This window comes from Orbicella faveolata, unplaced genomic scaffold (assembly GCF_042242905.1).
Source record: "Orbicella faveolata isolate gen_17 unplaced genomic scaffold, um_ofav_v1 contig_47, whole genome shotgun sequence".
NCBI classification, from domain to species: Eukaryota; Metazoa; Cnidaria; class Anthozoa; order Scleractinia; family Merulinidae; genus Orbicella; species Orbicella faveolata.
This window is the reverse complement of record NW_028301577.1, coordinates 21,877,501-21,897,322: the sequence shown is the minus strand read 5'-3', so window position 1 is coordinate 21,897,322 and position 19,822 is coordinate 21,877,501. Positions and strand designations below refer to the sequence as shown.

Here is a 19,822-nt window from a genome sequence, read left to right as displayed (position 1 = left end):
ATTCACAACAAATTGGTGCCATGTTTGTAACAGAATATGAAGAAAAACATCGTTTTTAGGAAAGAAGTACCACATGTGGGTTAAATAATGCAAAACATGAGACAACAACATTGAAAAACTTAAAACACATCCCAATGTTCAATGATCGCTGTCTTGTAAAATGTAAAGGTTCTTATTTCAAAAATAACTTAAAGCCAGGTTTACACAAGCAGTTTTTGTGAGAAACATGTTTGACTGTGCACACGGCACAGCAAAAATTTTGTTTACAGTTCAAAGTTTAGTGTGCCAGTAATGATTGGACAGCAGAAATATGCACAATACCAAAGACCAATGTGGTAGCAAAATTTGCCACAGTTTATGTTATTTGCCACAAAAAGCTAGCACACACAGCTTTTAATAAACAAATATGTTTGTCTCATAAAAATTGGTTAACTTACATCTACAAAAGCGGCAGTAATAGAATCTAAATTTTCCGTGTCCCTTGTGTCTCGGTTGTAGCAACGTCTCATTTACCTAAGCAGACTAATGGTTTGATCAAGAACTTCGGCGTGCGCTTCTGCAACTTCTGAGTCAAAATTCTCAAAAATTATTTCCGTTTTATCCAAGATGTCTGCAAGAAACTTAAGAAACTCAACTTCTAAATCTAGTTCTCCTTCGCCCGCCATGTTTTCAGTGCTCTCTAGTGCTTAGTTACTCTCGTTCCTGTTGGCCGCGCTCGGCCCAGGAAGATTGCATCAATATTTGAGGTATTGGATTGAATCAATATTTCAGGTATTGGATTACACCAATATTCGAGGTATTGGATTGAATCAATATTCCAGGTATTGGATTGAATCAATATTTTACATATTGGATTGAATCAATATTCCAGGTATTGGATTGAATCAATATTTCAGGTATTGGATTGAATCAATATTTTAGGTATTGGATTGAATCAATATTCCAGGTATTGGATTGAATCGTGAAAATTAAAAGATTGAATTGAACCAAAAATTTTATTTACCATTGGATTGAATGCCTTTTTCTATCTTTAAATAAAACCATTATTTAAAGGATTAAACATATATTGCAAGGATTAAATTTTGCTACAAACGGCTTGCCATAGTCGTAGTAAATAAATTTATTATATGGCTAAACTGGTATGCGATGAAAAGGAGAATTGAGATTGGAAGAATGGTGCTATGATTACTTCAAAGATATTTGATTAAATTTATAGAATTGGAACCGGCTATATTGGTAGAATAGGACAGTAGTAGAATCGGAAAAATCGTACAACTGGAGTCCGGTTTGGTAAGTCCATTACTTTAGTCTTAAAATCTTAGCAAATCTGTACTGCTAAGTGGGAGGGTATTACCCCAAATGGGTATATAATTCCACTACTCTCTGAATGGTACATTTGCAGGCTCACTCGAGAAGTCTAGTTCCTTGATGACAATCGTCACAGGACAGGAGCGCTTCTGCAAGTGGTCTCTTCCAGGCGTTTAGTTAGTTCGCGCTGCACCCCAACTAACTGAACGCCTGGAAAAGGCTATCTTGCAAAATGTTTACCTGGAGCTTTTCCGCTGGATGGTTTACAAGCGGTTTGCTTTCAAATACACTTCCTAGTCCTCTCCGAGGCGCGCAGCTGCCACAATAGATTTGGGTGACTAACTATGGGTGCACCAAAGAGCTTGAGAACCACATACCCAAATAACTAATGAATGGGGCTATAGCAATTTTTAAAAAGGCATCTATAGTGTCTTGGTGGTTCCAGTTTCATCATAGGTCAACCTCTTTCACTTCAAACGAACTTTAAAATGAATAAACTTGAAAATGGCGCAAAAATCGCGCGCTTCACTTCGCTTCAGTAGTTCCGTGACGCAAATAAAAGAAGCTATGACAATACACTGTACAGTGACAATAATGAAAATCATTTGTTCCTGTGAATGTACTTTCTATTCTTCTGTCAAAATAAACACTTGTCATTTTTTTATTCTTTGTCATTTTTCAACCAATCACAAATTTGAAGTGTTTCCTGAGAGGTCAAACTTCTGCATGTAAAAGCTAATGTGCCTTCTTCGGTCAGTCATTTCATTATCATTTGTTGTTAATATACTAAGTCTTCTGTCGAGGGATAAGGGCCAATTTATATTATATAACAAAATTCTACAAATTCTGAAGTGAAGCAAACCGTGAGGGGCGAGTCTGAGAAGAAGCAATAGTTTGACTCGCTTTTTTGCTTCTTCTTTCTTGAGTTACGAATAACTGGAACTTTAGAAGGGAACTAGAATAAAAGTGTGCGCAAATTGTGGAGGAGAACTAATAACGATCATAGAGCTTCGAAGAGCGTTGATCAAGAATAAGTAAAGAATCCATCCCTTAGCTCTCCGTTGTCATGTATAAATCATGCTAGAAGCCTTCGCACGTCATGCAGGCAGTTGTAATTTCAGTGATCTAATGCCGGAAATGGTAAGGGAGCAACGAAAAGAATTATGTTTTACCCGAGTGAACTATGCGTATGTAAAATTGTAGAAAACGAACTTTAGTCGAAGACCACTTATTAACTAATACAAACTCATTAACGCGAACCAACGCGAAAATTGAGGCGAGATTAAATTCACTGATAGAACGTCCAGAAGCGCGAGAATAAGTTGAAATACAGATGTATAACGGTGATATGCAAAACCTGGAAATATTGTTGCTAGCAATGACTTTTATAGCACTTGGTGGCTCCTAAAGGAGCCGTCTGTATTTTGGCGCCAGAAAATTACGCGTTAGCCTTCTTCGCGGTCTTCTTGGGCAGGAGAACAGCCTGGATTTTGGGAAGAACGCCACCCTGTGCGATGGTTACACCGGCGAGCAGTTTGTTCAATTCTTCATCATTGCGCACAGCCAGTTGAAGGTGACGGGGGATGATTCTTGTCTTCTTGTTGTCACGAGCAGCGTTGCCCGCCAACTCAAGGATCTCAGCGCTCAATACTCGAGCAGTGCAGCGAGATACACTGGAGCTCCCGCGCCGACGCGCTCGCCGTAGTTGCCCTTACGCAGATGGCGGTGGATACGACCAACAGGAAACGGGAAGAACGAGATTTGGCTTTAGTGCCCTTTGCTTTACCTTTGCCGCGACCAGTCATGATGAAAATACTGAATGAACGCGCGGATGTCGGCCACAGCTTCTCAAAGTAAGCGGCGGATCGAACGGTGCCAATCAGAACCTACTGAAGTCTTCGAACCATTGAACCATAGAATACGTATGGATTATGCTTTGTTGTGGGAAAACAGAAGCCAAGCCGTTATCCAATCAAACAACGTGGATTTCGATCCACTGATAATTTATGTACAGTATAAATAGCATAAATTTTGAACGAATAGTCATTTGCTCCTGCAAGTTTGAGAAGATGGCACCCAAAACTCCAGTTGGAAAGAAAGGCGAGAAGAAGGCCGGTAAAAAGGCGACCGTCGATGGAAAGAAGAAGAGAAGGGGAAAGAGAAAGGAAAGCTATGCTATCTACATCTACAAGGTGTTGAAGCAAGTTCACCCTGACACTGGTATCTCCAGCAAAGCCATGGGCATCATGAACTCGTTCGTCAACGACATTTTCGAGCGCATCGCCACCGAAGCTTCCCGCCTTGCCCACTACAACAAGAAGTCGACCATCAGCTCTCGCGAAATCCAGACCGCGATCAGGCTGCTTCTACCCGGTGAACTGGCCAAACACGCCGTCAGTGAAGGCACTAAGGCCGTCACCAAGTACACCAGCAGCAAGTAAACTCCCCGTGCGGGTTTCCCGCCTAAAACAACGGCTCCATTAGGAGCCACCAAATGTGATAAAAGTCAATGATCATATCAGTTCAAATCCCTCCTGAAAATGCAGAAAAGTGTCCTCCTCGATCTAAACCTTACTTGGACATACCATTGCTGCATGTTATCTAAGGCCCTCTAAGATCGACTGAACATGAATCAAATCTGTAGGGTTTCCTCCCATGTTTCCTCCTTTCTAACATTCTAAGAAGTTTCTAGTTATTGTTAGTCGGTTTGATTCACTCTCCACTGGTAGAGCTTTGAGTGTCCTTATTTCATTAAGGGTACATGCACGCGATTAGTAAAAACTGAGCTATCAAAATTTGGGGCGTTTGCTGTACGAATCCCGCAAAAAATATTGCATATGAACCCGGTAACCGAGGCCTGTGCTCACGGCTTTTCTCACAGCTTTAAGACCCTTGAAGTGAAATGCAGTTTTATGACCTGCAGGGTTGTGGGCAAACGGCTTTCGCCCCGCCAATTGTGTGTGCTCGCGAACTAGCTACCGAGCTATAATTGAAAACCTCTTCGTATTTTCAGGTAACTTTTTTTTCGGTATTTCCATCCCCGCTCACTGATAGCTTCGCCGCAGAAAAAGAAAGAAAACACTCTGACACCAAGGGTAGGCATAAGCGGACATCCATATCCAAAACTAATCTAGCCTGCAACCTCTGCTTTGATCCACGCACGCATTAAATTAAGGACACTTTGCAAGAATGGCGCCTAAATTTGAACAATACTTTTTTCATCCTTTAGCTTGTGTTGATGTTTCCAGACAAAGGATGTTTTTTTTCACATGAATGTGAGGCTTAGGATGTATTAGCATTGTTATTCAAATATCGGCGCCATTCATGCAAAACGTGTAACGGCTAGGCTTCTCCTGCAATTTTGCCAGAAATTAAAGCCAAAAGTGATCGAGAAACCGTACATTGGACTGCGCGCTCCTCCTCCGCTCCGGCAACCATCCTATCTCTCGGACCCATCTCTACCTCGGCAGGTCGTGTTTCCCAGAAGTCAGCGCAACTGTGCTCCGTCATCAAATATGGCGGCGACCCCTGATATTCACAAGGATTACTGAAATTACATTCTGCATTACATGTAAGGTAAGAAGTAGTTTACTTATCATTTTTTCAGTTCTTACTTACTTTATGCTATTCAATTGTGCTACCATTCTAAGTGTAAATTTGGTGGAAGAGCATGTATGGCGTTGAGAAGAAGCGAGTACAGTATGGGGCCTAGTTCTCTGCCACAAAAAACGTAAACTTGTATTTCTTACCTTGGAACAGCCGGAAGGACTTAAAATTTCACGCACAACTAGCTTCAGCATTTAGTTTACACATGTTGAGCTATCGACTGCTCAACGCTGTTTTCTCCCGAGTAATAACGAAAATGGAGGCTTCGTTCCTGGGCCCAGTTATCGGCCAGCGGGCCCAGTTCTCGGCCATAAAAGAGTGCGTGCGATTCCTCCGAATAAACAGCGCTTTATTACCATTTTTTGTTGTTAAGTCACTTATAAGGCTTGTGTTTTGATATTTCGATCACAAATTATCCTTAAAGAGCTTTGTTTCATGTTAGAAAAGGAAGATTTTTGCACACCTAGTTTTCCTCTTAAGTGCAGTCAAGCGAGGCTAAAAGAGAGTTGGGTATTTAAAGCGGGGTTAAGTCAGAGTTCATAGTTTTCAACATGCCACCCCATTACAGCTTTATTTGTACAACTGACTTGACACGAATACTCCACACAAAACTATGAGCACTTTTAGTGTTGAAGACGAGCATGGTGGCCGAGAATAGGCAAATACACAAAAGTACTAAGGAAATATTGAGGAGTGAATTTTGGTCAAAGAATTAAACAGGCCAGGAGAAGTTTATATTTGACAGATAGCTTTATCACTCTACGTCCTTTATGCCAAGAATTGGCTCATTTGGGCTTTCTAGATGGACAAAATATAAACTTGAATTAAACCATGTAATTCGAGTAGCCGTAAACAAACACGTTTTCGGGGAAACCAAATTCACCTACCTTCGTGTCACCTCGACGTACTCACAGAAAAACTCAGCAGGACGAAACAAAACTCGGCAGAACGGAAGACAAGGAATTAAGCTACCTTTGGAAACAATTGCTTTTTATTCAGATTCATTTGTGGCACGGAAAATAAGCGCTGAACAAAAAGTGGCTGAGAACTGGGCCCAGCCAAGAACTGGGCCCCACACTGTATTTCATTTCGTTTTAATTAACTAGCAAGTTGTTTCGCTTCCAGTTATTGAATATCAAGTTCACACTTCACACCGCCCGAGTTCTTTACACAGCCTATTGTTTTATCACTTGAAAAAGGCTGGGGGAATTGTAAGCTTGGGTTTTATGCAGTATAAGCCGTTGAATTCTCCAAAACTGTCTGCACGCTATTTTCTATTTCATAAAATTTAAAATCACAAGTGTAAGCTTGAGGGAGTCAGTACAGTGTTTCTGGGTTCTTCCATACTTTAGAGATTGAAAATTTATCGAGGAGATTGTCAATCATACCCTCTGGATGAACATGTTAGAAACACAAAAAATTATGGTAAAATGGCGAAATGGCATTAGAGGTTATGGTGACCCTGGGGAACCCCTGGGCATTTGCACAATGATGTTTACAAATCCCCTTACCCACACGCAAGATTTTTTTAGCAAAAAGCTACGAACATCCCTCCCCTGGGGCTAAAGAAGTTTGCTCTGCCAAGTCAATTTCCCATAATTAATTTTCTATGTGCTATAATTATACTTATAAGAGTTAATAAAATGTAGGCAAAGAAAGCTGTTCCACTTGTTTCCTACACATGATGAGGTTCAGCTTACCTTAGCTTGTAAACCATTCAATGGGAAAAGATAGAATATTCCACCTGTTTCCTGGTGATGAAGAACAAGGATTCGTTGACTACAGTATGTTTTGAAATGTTTTATTTTAATTGGCAGAAATGTAATCAAAAACAAAGTAAAGTTTTGCAATAGTTTTAAATTGCAAGAAACTAAAGCAACAGTGAAAAGACAATAATGAAATCTCTGTTTTCCTGCTCCCGTGTTTGTTTACAACACAGAATTTACACTTTGACACACATGTGATCTATAAAAAAGTAGTTGTATCCAAGCATAGATGAAATCATAGTTTTCTTTTGAAAAATATATGCGCTATGTAAGCGAAGGATGGCCAGCTAAAAGGGCAGATTTACCAGAGAAATGTGAAAGTCGCTGACTGTTTTTTCCGTTTCCATTTTGGAATGTGTTCACCAACATACCCAGTCCTTTTGCAGACGGGAACACCACTCGTTTCCAGCTCTGTCTTCAATATGGCGGTGGTGCTACAAATCCCGTGGGTCATTCCCTGGGGATCCTGCTACGAAAGTGCAAAAGCAATCCAATCCTCCCATCTCAGGCTTAAAATTGGTGACCAAAGTTAACTAATCCCACACTATGCCCACGTATGTCCCTGGGGTCACCCCCCGTGATGGCCATTGATAAGTGCAATAGAGTCAGTGTGACATACATGTATGGGTTTCTGTGAGGGTTAACCCTTACAGTGAGTATTAAGAACTAACCATTATTGAGTCAGCAATATTTAGGCTAACCGTAGTGACAATTTGTCCTTTCACCATTTTGTGTTTTAAATAATGCCCCTTCTTGACCTTCCAAAAACTGTTTTTAAAAGTAGAGTTCCACCAATTCCAATATCTTTCAGAAACCCAAGCATCTTCCCCTGAAAATGCCCAAAATTGACCAAAATATGTGTGCAAAATGCACTTTAAGTCATTTCCTTTGGATCTAGGAGATTTGGTGACCAGTACAGAAGACTGGGAGATTTGATCTGTATCCAGGAGACTCCTGGACAATCTGGGAGAATAAGCATAGATGAAACTTCCAGCAAACTGACTAAGTTTGTTACTGCTGCCACTTGAGAGATGTAAACTCATTCAGTGGTAAATAACCATGATACTATACTAACTGGTAACTTTCCTCCTAATTTATTATCTTACAGGTTTTGTACACTGAGATACAAAAAGAGCAGACATGCCTGAAGCACACTATAAATGCACTCAATGTGGAAAGTGTTTCAGCAACCAAACAAATTTTAAGCGTCATACCATAATACACACTGGAGAAAAGCCTTATAAGTGCTCACATTGTGACAAGGATTTTAATGACTTGAGCAATTGTCGCCGGCATGAACTAACGATGCATAAAAAGAAGTCCCATAAGTGCAAAAAGTGCAGCAAGAGTTTCAGATTTCCTTCAGAACTTGAGACCCATGTTATCAGAACACACAAGCAGAAACCTTACAAGTGCCAACATTGTCGCAAGTGTTTTAGATATCCATCAGAACTGAAAAGGCATAATGGAACACACAACACAGAAAAGTCTCCATTGCAACTTAAGAAACATACTAACAGAACACACAAGCAAAAACCTTACAAGTGCCAACATTGCAGCAAGTGTTTTAGATTTCCATCAGACCTGAAAAGGCATGACGGAACACACAACACAGAAAAGACTCACCAGTACCTACAGTGTAGCAAGTGTTTTGAATTTGCATCAGAACTTCAAAGACATTCTCTCAGAACACATGCAGCAAAGAAACCATACAAGTGCCAACATTGCATCAAGTGTTTTAGATGTCCATCAGACCTTAAGAGGGATTTAAGCACACACAGAAATAAGAAAGTGAAGAGGAATCACGTGTGCCAACCTTGCAGGAAATATTTTAAAACTGCACGGGATATAAAGAGGCATCATAACAGAATTCATGGAGCAGAGAACTCCTTTAAGTGTGAAGAGTGTGACAAGTGTTTTTGTGACTTAAGCAGTCTGCAGCTTCATGAAAAGTCACACACAGTTATGAAGCAATCAGTGAAAGAGCGTGACAAACATTTAAGTAAGGCAAAAGATCCTCAATGGCTTAGCCCAAAAACTTTTAGGTGTAATCAATGTGGCAAGCATTTAAGTAGCATATATAGACTTAAGATACATGGAAGAATGCACTCTGGACAGGGACTTCACAAGTGTGATCAATGTGGGAAGTCTTTTAACCGAGCAACAAACTGTATTCGACACAAGAGAATACACACTGGAGAAAAACCATACAAGTGCGACCAATGTGGCAAGTGTTTCAACCAAGCAAACATTTTAAAGCGGCATGAAAGAACACATACAGGAGATGACTGCAATCAATCAACTACTCAGGATTTCAGAGGTCTTGGTGCCGCAAAAACATCAGGGCAAGGTAAAAGAAGAAATCAATTTGCAGCAGAAAAGCCATACAAATGTAAAGAGTGTACCAAGTGTTTCTTTCGAGCTTGGGATCTTGAGAGACATAACAGGAGGCTGCATGCAGGAGAGACAGACACAGCAGAGAAACTTTATAAGTGCAGTCAGTGTGACAAGTGTTTTAACCATCCAAGGAAGCTTAAACTACATTACAGAACACACACAGGAGAACAGCCTTATGAGTGCAAACAATGTGGAAAGTGTTTTAGCTTATCAGGAAATTTGAACCGACATTACCGATTACACACAGGAGAAAAACCTTACAAGTGCACATACTGTGAACAGTGTTACAGTGACTCAAGCGGTCGCCATTACCATGAAAAGAAGCATCACCCAGGAGCGAAAAAATTCAGGTGTAAACACTGTTACAAGTGCTTTATTGACTTAAGAACTTGTCAGCGGCATGAAATATTACATACAAGAGAAACAGGAAATCAGTCAACCAACAGATGTCGTAGCCATCTGGAAACTCTGCAGCAGTCTAACAGAACTTGTACAACAGAGAAGCCTTATAGGTGCAAACAGTGTGGCAAATGTTTCCCTTGGCCAAGCAAACTTGAGAGACATGCCAAAACACACACCCAAGAGAAGGTTTTTAAGTGCAAAACCTGTGGGAAGTGTTTTCGCAACTCAAGACATTGCTTGCAACATGAACAAATACATACAGAAGCCAAGTCAGGAAAATGCCAGAAGCGGAGTCCTCAGCACTCTACACCAAAACACACAGAAGAAAAGCCTTATAAGTGCAAACAATGTCACAAAGGTTTCCCAACCAGATGGAGACTAGCAAGGCACGAAATGATACACCGAAAAAGGATGCCTTTTAAGTGCAAACACTGTGGCAGGGGCTTCAATACCTTAATAAATCGTAATAAACATGAACAGACACTACACCAAGGAGGGAAGCCTAGCAAAGATTGCAGCCAGTTAAGAAGTCAAAGGGCCCAGAGGAGAACGCCTGGTACTACAGTAGTTCGTTCTGATGGTTCTCAGTTTGTAAAATACCTCACTCATGATTCTTCAATTCAGGATGTTAAGTCAAGTGAAGCTGAATGTTGGATTTGCTTAAAGGAATTCAGTAGTCACACACTCCTTCTTGAGCATATTGACAGCCACATGGAATCAAATTAGTATATTATCGCAACACTGAATCAGCTTTGGGTGTTATCTTTTTTGGTGGGATGAGGGTGCCTGAAAAAAACTTGAGATATTTATAGTGCAAATATGTTTTCAGTTTTATCTGTCTACTTATTTTATTTTATTCTATTTTTGGGAAGGGGAGGGGTTAGACTTTGTTAAAGCCTTTTCCAGTAATACACGTACTTCCCTGCCTTGTTGGTTTTGCCATTGCCCTCTTGCTTTGCTCAAGGGCAATGGTCAAGCAAAGGTCAACTTGTGGCAAGTCTAGTTTTTGGGGTGTTTTCCACCACTCCCCCACCAGACCTTAGGCAAAAGTTGGACTTAGATGAAATCCATTTTCATTCATTTTACCACTGTGGAAATGTCAAAGTTTAATAACATTTTTATCGTTTTTCTGACTGATGTAAATTTGTTTAACACTAGTGTAGATTGGTTTAAGAGTTCAACTTGTGCAAACTTTTACTAGAAAGACCTTTTTTGTAATGCTAAGTAAAGCTCAAGTGGCAGTAATTATGCAGGGATCCATGCTGGTTTTTTTCTCCAAGTCATCAACTGGGCAAGTATGCCAGATGACATCTTGGCCTCTCAAAATTTTACTTGCCCATTCACATACTGTGAGATGAACCTGCAATGATTTCAATCATCACATCATCCAAGATGGCTGACCAAAATGACGATTTTATTGCAAAAGAAAGCTGCAAATCTTTCTCTGCTTTCTACAAGTTCCAAATGGATAACAAGTGGTCAGAATGTAGGAAACTCAATAAAATTAAAGAATTTTTTTTCTGGTAGGGTCAAGCTAGACTCGTCCAGCAGACGATTTTCCGTATTGTTTTGGTTGTCCCTACAATTTGTTAGTCTTCAGGGATGACCGGATGACTGTGAATGTGGATCTCTGATTATGGTTGTACATGTGTGTACATATGGGGGCAGCCATCATGGAACTGGGATATATAATATTACTAATTATATTATTATTAATAATATTACATGGAAATCTCACTGTGTGCATTAAACCTGGGTACATTACAGCAGGATTCAAAATACTTCTTCAATTACAGTGAAATTTTTGTCAGTTACAAAATCTTAGCCAACCCTTTGCAAAGTGGAAATTTCAACAGAATGCCATCCCCTAAAGGGATTCATGACAGCAGGTGTTTATAATGGGTACAGTGTACTCCCATGTAAACATCATTTTAGCCATTATGATAGTAAGTCATCTGCCTTGCTTGTATGTGAAGATATTTCATGTCTTGGGAGACTCCTATATTATATTTTATCTTTCCTTTAAGATTCCTTCAAGATTTTATAGTCTTTGCAGAGCTCAGTTTTCACCTTAGTTACTACAAGTTAATTAACTGTTATGATGTACACTGTGCTTCCATGATGTAAAGTGCATTTGCATTTGTTTATAGCATTGGCATTATACAAATTTACCGTTATTATTTATTCTTAAATGATTAATATAATTTTCAAATGTTGGTGATGTTTCTCTACAGGGAAGAAATGTTAAGAAATCGCCTGTTATTTGGCCCATTGGAGGTTTTTAACTCCTTTTATGAAAGCTTGATTAAATCTGGTAAACTTATCTTTGAAATCCATTTCACTGCTGAGGGGAATACCACATATTTGTAAAATGGACCCAAAGACTACACATGTAATTTACCATTCTGAAAGGAATTGATTGGTTGTTGAATGTCATAAATCAGATTAACAGCTGTTGAGGAAGTCACAGCTTGAATTGAAAAACATCCAAGACGAAAAATGCCTTTACTCCTCTTATATTAGGGGTATAACCCTAAACTATGGCTTAATTTCAGGATTTGATGTGTGGGTTATTGTCAGAAAATTGCATGACCTTGTAAGTGTAGTTAATAATGGTAAAAGTTGTGAAAATCGTAGGGGCAGTTAATGAAGTCTTGACTAACAGGGGGAAATGATTTTATACATTCAAAGGACAGATCTGTCCAAGACCTTTTTGCTGCCCAAAGTGGATACAAATTGATCAAATACTAACCATTTTATGGTTGATAGTTTATCCCTCTCACTCTTGGAAATGAGGAGGACCCTTGGTCCCACCCAGATTGCCTCCTTTCAAAAAATTGTCGTCAGTTTCTCATGCATCTGTCCAATTATTGATCATGAATTTCATCATAACGTCGTCAAAGTAGCTGTGGATCCGTGAGGCGATAGCTGAGTGGATCTGGAGTCTACTTTGACAATGTTATGACGGCATTCATTGTCAATAACAGGGCAGAGGCTTGTTTATATGTCTTTATACGGGGTACTTGTAAGAGTTTCTGAGTCCCAGTGGTGTGTGGGCTCTAACTCTATGCAAATTGTTCCTGTTACTTTGCTCAGCAATTCCGTAAATTGGAGTATGTCCCAGGTGCGTCCAGAGGTGCCCGTGTCCAGTCCGCGATGTTCACTCCAAAGAAGTGCAAAGAATGGGGCTGAGTGGACACTTGTTCCCACTCTCCTACCCCCGTCACTCGCAATACGCATGTGATATTCTGAGAAGTAGGCGGAAAGCTATGGCGAAGAAAAGTTATGACTATCTGTTCAAGTTACTCCTAATAGGGGACTCAGGCGTCGGAAAGACTTGCATTTTATTTCGCTTCTCCGACGATGCTTTCAACACGACGTTTATCTCGACGATAGGTAAGCAAAAGGAGCGATGTTTAGCTGTTTAGTTCCCCTAGACTTACCTTGTAAGCCACTGAGCTTGACCAAAGCTTAATTGACTTTCGCTCTGCAAATGCATGCTGAAAGCCTCGCCATTCGTGTTGTATTTTGCTTTCTGGAGTTTTCATTGATAGTTTGTGGTATAAGGTGTTAAAATTTAGTCGGAGGCAGACTTAAAATTGGTTTGCATTTAAATATTCAAGCGTTTTTAGTTGCCCAATTTAGCATTCACGACCGTTTTTAAAGTCCTTTTTCCAAACCTGAACCATTTAGCCCCTTTGCTCAGGCTTAGAGCGTAAAACTCAAAGAAATCTCTCAGATTCTTATCAACTGAAAGGCGAGTTACAGAAAAGTGGTATCCCTGTATTTTTCATGTGGTAGAATTTCAATGCTGCATTCTAAAGTCCGAAAGATCACAACTATTTTTGGTGTCGTCGTTGCACATTCCTTAAACATTGCAAAATCATTGCAGACGTGCCTGTGTTTTTTCAACAGTGAGATATCTGTTTCTAGTCCAACTGCAAACAACATTTCCGTGTTTTTATGGAGGAGAGAACATTTTGACGCCGAATTAGTAAAAGAGTAAGGTTATAGATAGGTATTTCTGGTGTGAAAGAACCATTATTCCGAGCTACACACTTAAACTTTCCAATATTTCGATCGAAGTAAGGGTTTGTGGGATGTCTGCAATAACTGGTATTATATGATTTTAGATTTTACTGAATTTAAAATTGTAGTAAATATAATTCCACAAGGGATTTGATAACCAAATTAATTACATAATTAAATTTTATAAAAACGTCTCTCAGGTTTATTTCTGTGATCATTAATTTGCTTATAACCATGTTTTTGAAATACAGGAAGTTGTGTATTTAGTAAAGAGGGAAATAATAATATTCGTTTATTCCCTGAATGGACTTTGATTCTGTTTTCAATTTTGAAGTTTCCAGTTCCTGTTGTGTTAAGTCGTACAATATGTTTATGGATATCATGTATCAAGGTTATGTGTCAAACGCAATAATCCAATCCCATTTCTAGTTTTTGTCAACTTGAAGTTTGATAACAGATTGTAGTAGGAAAATGAGCATAGTGTTTGTAAGAAAATGTTACTGACAGAACAGTGGAAGCAGATAAACGTTGTGGATAACAAAAATTAAATTCTCTGTGCAGATGTGAAATACAAAGTTGAACTTTCCAGTGACTGTCAAAGTGGCAGTTTTTGTGCAGTGCATGTGACTGCTGTGTGATCCTAAAGAGGTGTAATTATTGTAGATTTAAACCTCATTGAACCACTAGTAACCCATTTCCTCCTTTTTGCTGCCTAATTGCAAATTTTCTTGAAAACGTTTCTTTTAAACATTTTTTGAATCTGAGATCTCCTACCCTGTCAGAATTTCCATTGACCTTCTATGTGGTGGGTATGGAAATTTTCTGGAACTATCCATTGTTAATTTATGAAAATAGAAAATTACTTCTTGATTGGTTAGTATGCTGGACAAAACTGTTCTGGGTCGCTGTTACGAAAAAAAATTATAACAAACAAAGCAACGCAAATAATTTTGTGATTGTCTTAAACCTTATTAAATTCTACACATGGAAATTTATTTTCATATATTTCATGCACGAAAGACTTGCATTACAGCGTATCTAAATTTGCGGACTGAATCACAAAAGTACGGAAAATTGCACAATTTGTGAGAAAAAAAAAGTTATAGTTTACATCGACATCACCAGAGTAGTTGTGCGAAGAACATCATTACGTGTTTGTGGATTTTTTTTTTATGCTTTGAGATGGCATGAGGAACAAAGCGATAACCATCTAAACAGCGTATATAATCCTGTGATGCATCTGCAGTTTAAAGAATCAAAGATTCACGGTTGTGACACTACCACTGAAGGGCCACAAGGCAAACCAAACAAAGTTATTTGAGAAAATGGCAAGCTCCTGGTAGATGAGCCCAAAAACAGGTCTGGAAACATTTCTAAAAGCACAAATAGCAGTGTCTGAGGTTCTTGGCCGACAACGCTTTAACACAGCAGTATTTTGTGCAATTGTGATTTGTGCGAACTTGAACTAAAGGCAGCCACCTTCAAAACAGCCGATCTAGGGGCAAGAACAGTTTAAAGACTTCAAAGAAGATCAGTTTCTGAAGACAGTATTGTATCACAGTGCCAATTAAGTGTAAAGTCTTTCTCATGTTTTCTTGTCAAAATCTTGACAAAAATATCCACAAGCATGTGAAGAGTTTCTTCGCAAAAGAACACTCCAAATGTGACTCCTTTTTCTCAGAAATCACGTGATTATGCATACTTTTGTGACACAGTTACCAAATTTGGACAAGGTGTAACGCAAGCCTCTCTTGTGTGATCCATATAAAGATAAGTTTCCATGTGTGGAATTTAATGAAGTTTAAGACAATCATAAAATTATTTGTGACACTTTATTTGTTTTAATTTTATGTCGTAAAATGTCGATCCAGAACAGTTTTGTCCAGTGTACTAATTAAAGGGACAATTCATCACACCTTTATTTCAAGTAAAGTAGGGGTTTCATTAAGGGCTGAGCATGGGGCTAATTGACCAGCTGTGAGGATGATTTTGCTGGCCGTGTGTGACCATCTAGAAGAACGTTTTTCTGTTAAAGAAGTTCAGATCAAAACGTTTTTCCTGTCTGTGAAAATTAGTTTTCTCCTGCTGAAAATGTTAATGAAAACCTCTGTAAAGGCTGGCATTTTGATGCATTGCAACAAAATTATATTTTGAGTTTAACATGTTTTTTCTGCCTGTGAAAATTAGTTTGCTCCTGCTAAAAATGTTAATGAAACCCCTCTGTAAAGGCTGACATTTTGATGCATTGCAACAGTTATATTTTGATTTTAAAGATGGCTTCTTGTGAAACAAAAAATATATGCACAGTGACTTGCTGAGACAGGTGAAATCTACTTCGCCACTCAAATATTATATTTCTGTGACTCTCACAAGTTGGCTCAAAAAATTAATTACACTCGCATTGTTTTATATTTGCAAATATTCAGAGTTAATTGCATGTACACTTATTGAAGTTAACTTTACTCTCCAGGTATCGACTTTAAGATAAAGACTATTGAACTTCAAGGAAAAAAGATCAAGCTACAGATATGGTTTGTTTGCTTGTTTTATATATCATTTTAAAGCTAAGTTCACAATTCATTACCTTGCTCTAAAATGGTAAGGGTTTTATTTAATTAATTTGCACATGTTTTTAATTTTGTCAGTCATAATTACTGACAAAATTATGATACATGGGCAATCCTATGATAAGCTCTGAAAGTAATTTTGATTTACACTACTTTATTAAAGACTTTATAAATTTCAAAAGAATTTTCCATGATTACTTGTGGTGTAAATCCTAAATGCTCAATTATACAAAACTCTATGTAACTCAAATGGGAGACTCTATATTTTTTGGTGTTAAAGGTGATTGAATGACATCCTTGCAAAGTTTGTAAAGAACTTGGAAACTAAATTGTTACTAGCCAATTTTGAGGTTAAAGTTCATAAATTGGATTTGAACATGAGAACTATAAGAACAGTAGTCAAATACATCTCCACTGAATTGCTCTTTGGGGAAGGCATTTACAGCAGTTCTAGGTTGAACATGTCATGATCTTGGATGTCGCAGTCTTTGTTACCATTGAGTGGTTGCATTGTAAGGCAAAATGTCTGGTTAAAGGTACATTGGCATTCATCGAGTAGATCCACATATTGGCTGGAAAAATCAGGATCTCTACAGGCTTTTAGCCAGGATTTGAAAAATGGGTGTCCAAAATGTGCTATAGGGCGTGCGCAAATGAGCAATTTACAAGGCAACATATATGAAAAATAAAACGATTTTTCTGTAATTAGTGGCCATCCACAGGATGCCTGGATGCCTATCTGACTAAAAGCCTGGTTCTTTTCCTATTCCAGTGATTATATCAATGGTTGTATGTCTTCTGGCAGATAACAGTGATCACTCTAATCTTGCTTACAACCAACATTTTCACTTGTCATAATACAGCTTTTCCCACCTATTACCCGGGGATGTCATTGATGTTTTTAGAATGAGTAGAATTGGTTTTCACAGACAGGCAAAACTTTTGGAACTGAACTCCTTTATAAGAAACACTTTCCTCTAGATGGTCAAACCAGGGGCCCGTTTATTGAAGGTCCCGGAAAGTTTTTGCACCCCGAAAGCCATAGCAAAATCTCGAACCTTATGATTACAGAGCTGTTTTATTCAGGTATTCTTAATATGGACAGAGGTTCCCTTCATACAAGAAGTTTCAGGCATATACACTTCTCCGTTTTTAGATACAGATGAACTAAAAATGGCTTTATGGGCCCAAAAAGTTACCAGGACTTTCGAGAAATGGGCCCCAGGTGTGCAAAATTATCTCCACAGCCAGTCAATTTGCCTGGTGCCTGGCCCTTATTGAAACCCTTGAGTGACCAAATAGTTAGTACAGTACATAAGGTGTATAAAGTAGACAGAATTCTCCATGAAATAATTTTACCTATTAGTAGGATGCATATGGGCTTTGTGAAATTTATTTAGAAATGTTGCCTTCTGTAGAGTTCTTTTCTAATGTTCATGTCTGTCATTTCTTTAGGGATACCGCTGGGCAGGAACGCTTCCACACAATAACCACATCATATTACAGAGGAGCAATGGTAAAATGATTCAGCCCTTTAACCCTAAAATAATGAAATAGAAACTACAAATAGCAGCTTTCATTTGAATGGTCATATCCTTATGTGTAGGTTCAGTATATGCTAACTGGTTCATCAATGTACTTGCAATGGGTCATTTTAGAAACATTTCAATTTTAACAGAGAAATCCTTTATTTTATCCCTCAACCTTGATGTCATGTGGTTTGCTTTATTCCACTAGTTTGCTTTATTCCACTAGTTTGCTTTATTCCACTAGTTTGCTTTATTCCACTTGTTTGAATTATGGCTTATTAGATGCCTAGATTTGAGGTTTTCTTCCATCAAAAAGTTAGAAGTACCTTGTAGAGATTGTTTTCACTGTCATGCAACGAAAAAATAAATCAAAAACTATGCAGTGGATAAAGTCAAGAAATTGCAGTGTTACTGTATAGGAAATAAGTAAAGAAGAGACTTCTCTATGTTTTAGGTCTCTGTGTTTTCCTAAACTTCAGATATTTGTCAAAATGTTTTGCACAGCTTTACAGAGCCCAGTATAGAAATGCTGTGTTGGTGAACCTCTACGGTCCACCAATATGGCAGCTGGAAAGTAGTGTAAACATCTGGAACTTACTGGTACTTTGGCTATCTAGTCGACTGAATATCTGAATTGAACTAACAAATATTTACACAAGCACTTATTACAAGATAAGTGTATATTTTTCGCAAACTCAATCATAGCGTTGTGTCATAACTCCAATATTCAAAATGCGCTGGTTTCCAAACCAATTATTATGAGTTATTAAAAGTTGTAAACAGATATAAATTTAGATCCCCTTATGCCTGATGAAGATGAAAACGTTTGTGCCTCTTTAGTTTTGAATTTTGGAATTTGTTGACGTCATGGGAAAATGATCTATAGCATAATAAAAACTTCAATACAACTGAAACATTCATTTGAATGGTCCTGTGCTTGGAGTTACCTCCACAGGTAAAATTCACTCCAGAAGTAAAATGATTCATACATTGACAATAATCTTTGTCTTTCAGGGTATTATGTTGGTGTACGACATTACTCAGGAGAAAACATTTGATAACATCTCCAAATGGCTGAGGAACATTGAGGAGGTAATAATGACGGAAAATAATTTGACTTCTAAGGAATTGGTATTATCACAATTATGATTGGCAAATTGCTCAAGTGAATTTAAATCCCATTTGATACAGGGCAGGAAAAAAAAATTTGAATTCCATTTGCCCAGTGGGCCAGTACATTTCAGTTTTTAGTTGCTCCCACTAAAATATTACTTACCCAGTAGGTGTGCAATGTTCATTCCTTATCAACTACCAAGGTTACTGAGGCTAATTACGCTTGCCCACTGGACCATCAACCTTCCATTTTCACTTGCCCAAGAGGAAATGTGATTCAGTACTAGTGGTGTAATGATTAATCGAATTCTTGATTAATCACGATTATGACCGTTCAGTTCGATTCACAATTCTTTGATTCCATGTTGCGATTTTGGTTCAATTGTTTGCATACCTTTCTCAGAGTGCCCTCAGTGAGTTATTGTATTGTGAAATCAGAATCCAGAACTCTTTAAAATGTGCGTTTTTGATTGATGAGTAAAGACGTTTGCAGTTCGCGCGCCATTTTGTGCTGCGTGGTAAAAATGTTGCCCTTCGAACACCCCTTGAGAATTTCTAAATAAGGCAAACCATGTGCGACACGCTCATTGTTTCCTAAAATGTAGGGTTTAGGGTTGTAAGTTGTTTACATTGTGTATCATGTTATAAGAATTAAAAAACATTAATATTTTGCATAATGGAATTGAAATAATCAAAATTGAAAGGCAATAATCAAAATTGAATTGAATCATGAAGAATATGAATTGTTACACCCCTATTCAGTACTCCCAAATTTCAGATCTAGTGCCCTAAACCACTCGCTCATTTTTTTTGAGAAAATGATTTGTTTGTTTCTGATAGAATGTCAAAGAAACCATGATCAGTCGAATGAGCTCAATTTTAACTTACAACAAGTAAAAGCAGCCAAATAAGTTTAATCAATGCTTTCTTTCAGCATGCAAATGAAGATGTAGAAAAGATGATTCTTGGTAACAAGTGTGATATGGATGATAGAAGAGTTGTCAGCAAAGAACGAGGGGAACAGGTGAGTTAAAGGGACCGCTACAAAATGCTGATTTTTTAAATGATAACTTGTAACGTCATTGCTTAATGCTGACATACGACA

General features: G+C 38.3%; 2 protein-coding genes and 2 pseudogenes across 2 annotated transcripts in view; 3 read left to right on the top strand and 1 right to left on the bottom strand.

Moving 5' to 3' along the window:
- Positions 1 to 2,065: 2,065 nt before the first annotated feature.
- LOC149097639 (histone H2A pseudogene) lies at positions 2,066 to 3,165 on the bottom strand (annotated as a pseudogene).
- A 149-nt stretch (positions 3,166 to 3,314) lies between these two features.
- Positions 3,315 to 3,849, top strand: LOC149097638 (histone H2B.1 pseudogene; annotated as a pseudogene).
- A 907-nt stretch (positions 3,850 to 4,756) lies between these two features.
- LOC110067679 (uncharacterized) lies at positions 4,757 to 11,802 on the top strand. Its single transcript, XM_089279497.1, has 2 exons — positions 4,757 to 4,884; positions 7,789 to 11,802. Exon 2 carries the CDS (start codon positions 7,821 to 7,823, stop codon positions 10,203 to 10,205), a length of 2,385 nt encoding a protein of 794 aa, XP_089135623.1. The 5' UTR covers positions 4,757 to 4,884; positions 7,789 to 7,820; the 3' UTR covers positions 10,206 to 11,802.
- An 844-nt stretch (positions 11,803 to 12,646) lies between these two features.
- Positions 12,647 to 19,822, top strand: part of LOC110067680 (ras-related protein Rab-10) — a 9,461-nt gene continuing 2,285 nt past the window's right edge. Inside the window, exons 1-5 of the mRNA XM_089279500.1 lie at positions 12,647 to 12,875; positions 15,979 to 16,039; positions 17,531 to 17,591; positions 18,619 to 18,696; positions 19,652 to 19,741. Coding sequence (XP_089135626.1) covers positions 12,662 to 12,875; positions 15,979 to 16,039; positions 17,531 to 17,591; positions 18,619 to 18,696; positions 19,652 to 19,741 — 504 coding nt within the window. The 5' untranslated portion in view covers positions 12,647 to 12,661. The remainder of the gene's footprint in view (positions 12,876 to 15,978; positions 16,040 to 17,530; positions 17,592 to 18,618; positions 18,697 to 19,651; positions 19,742 to 19,822) is intronic.

What these genes read in the sequence shown, in the direction of transcription:
- LOC110067679 (XM_089279497.1), top strand. Translation starts at nt 7,821, where the DNA reads ATGCCTGAAGCACACTATAAATGCACTCAATGTGGAAAGTGTTTCAGC.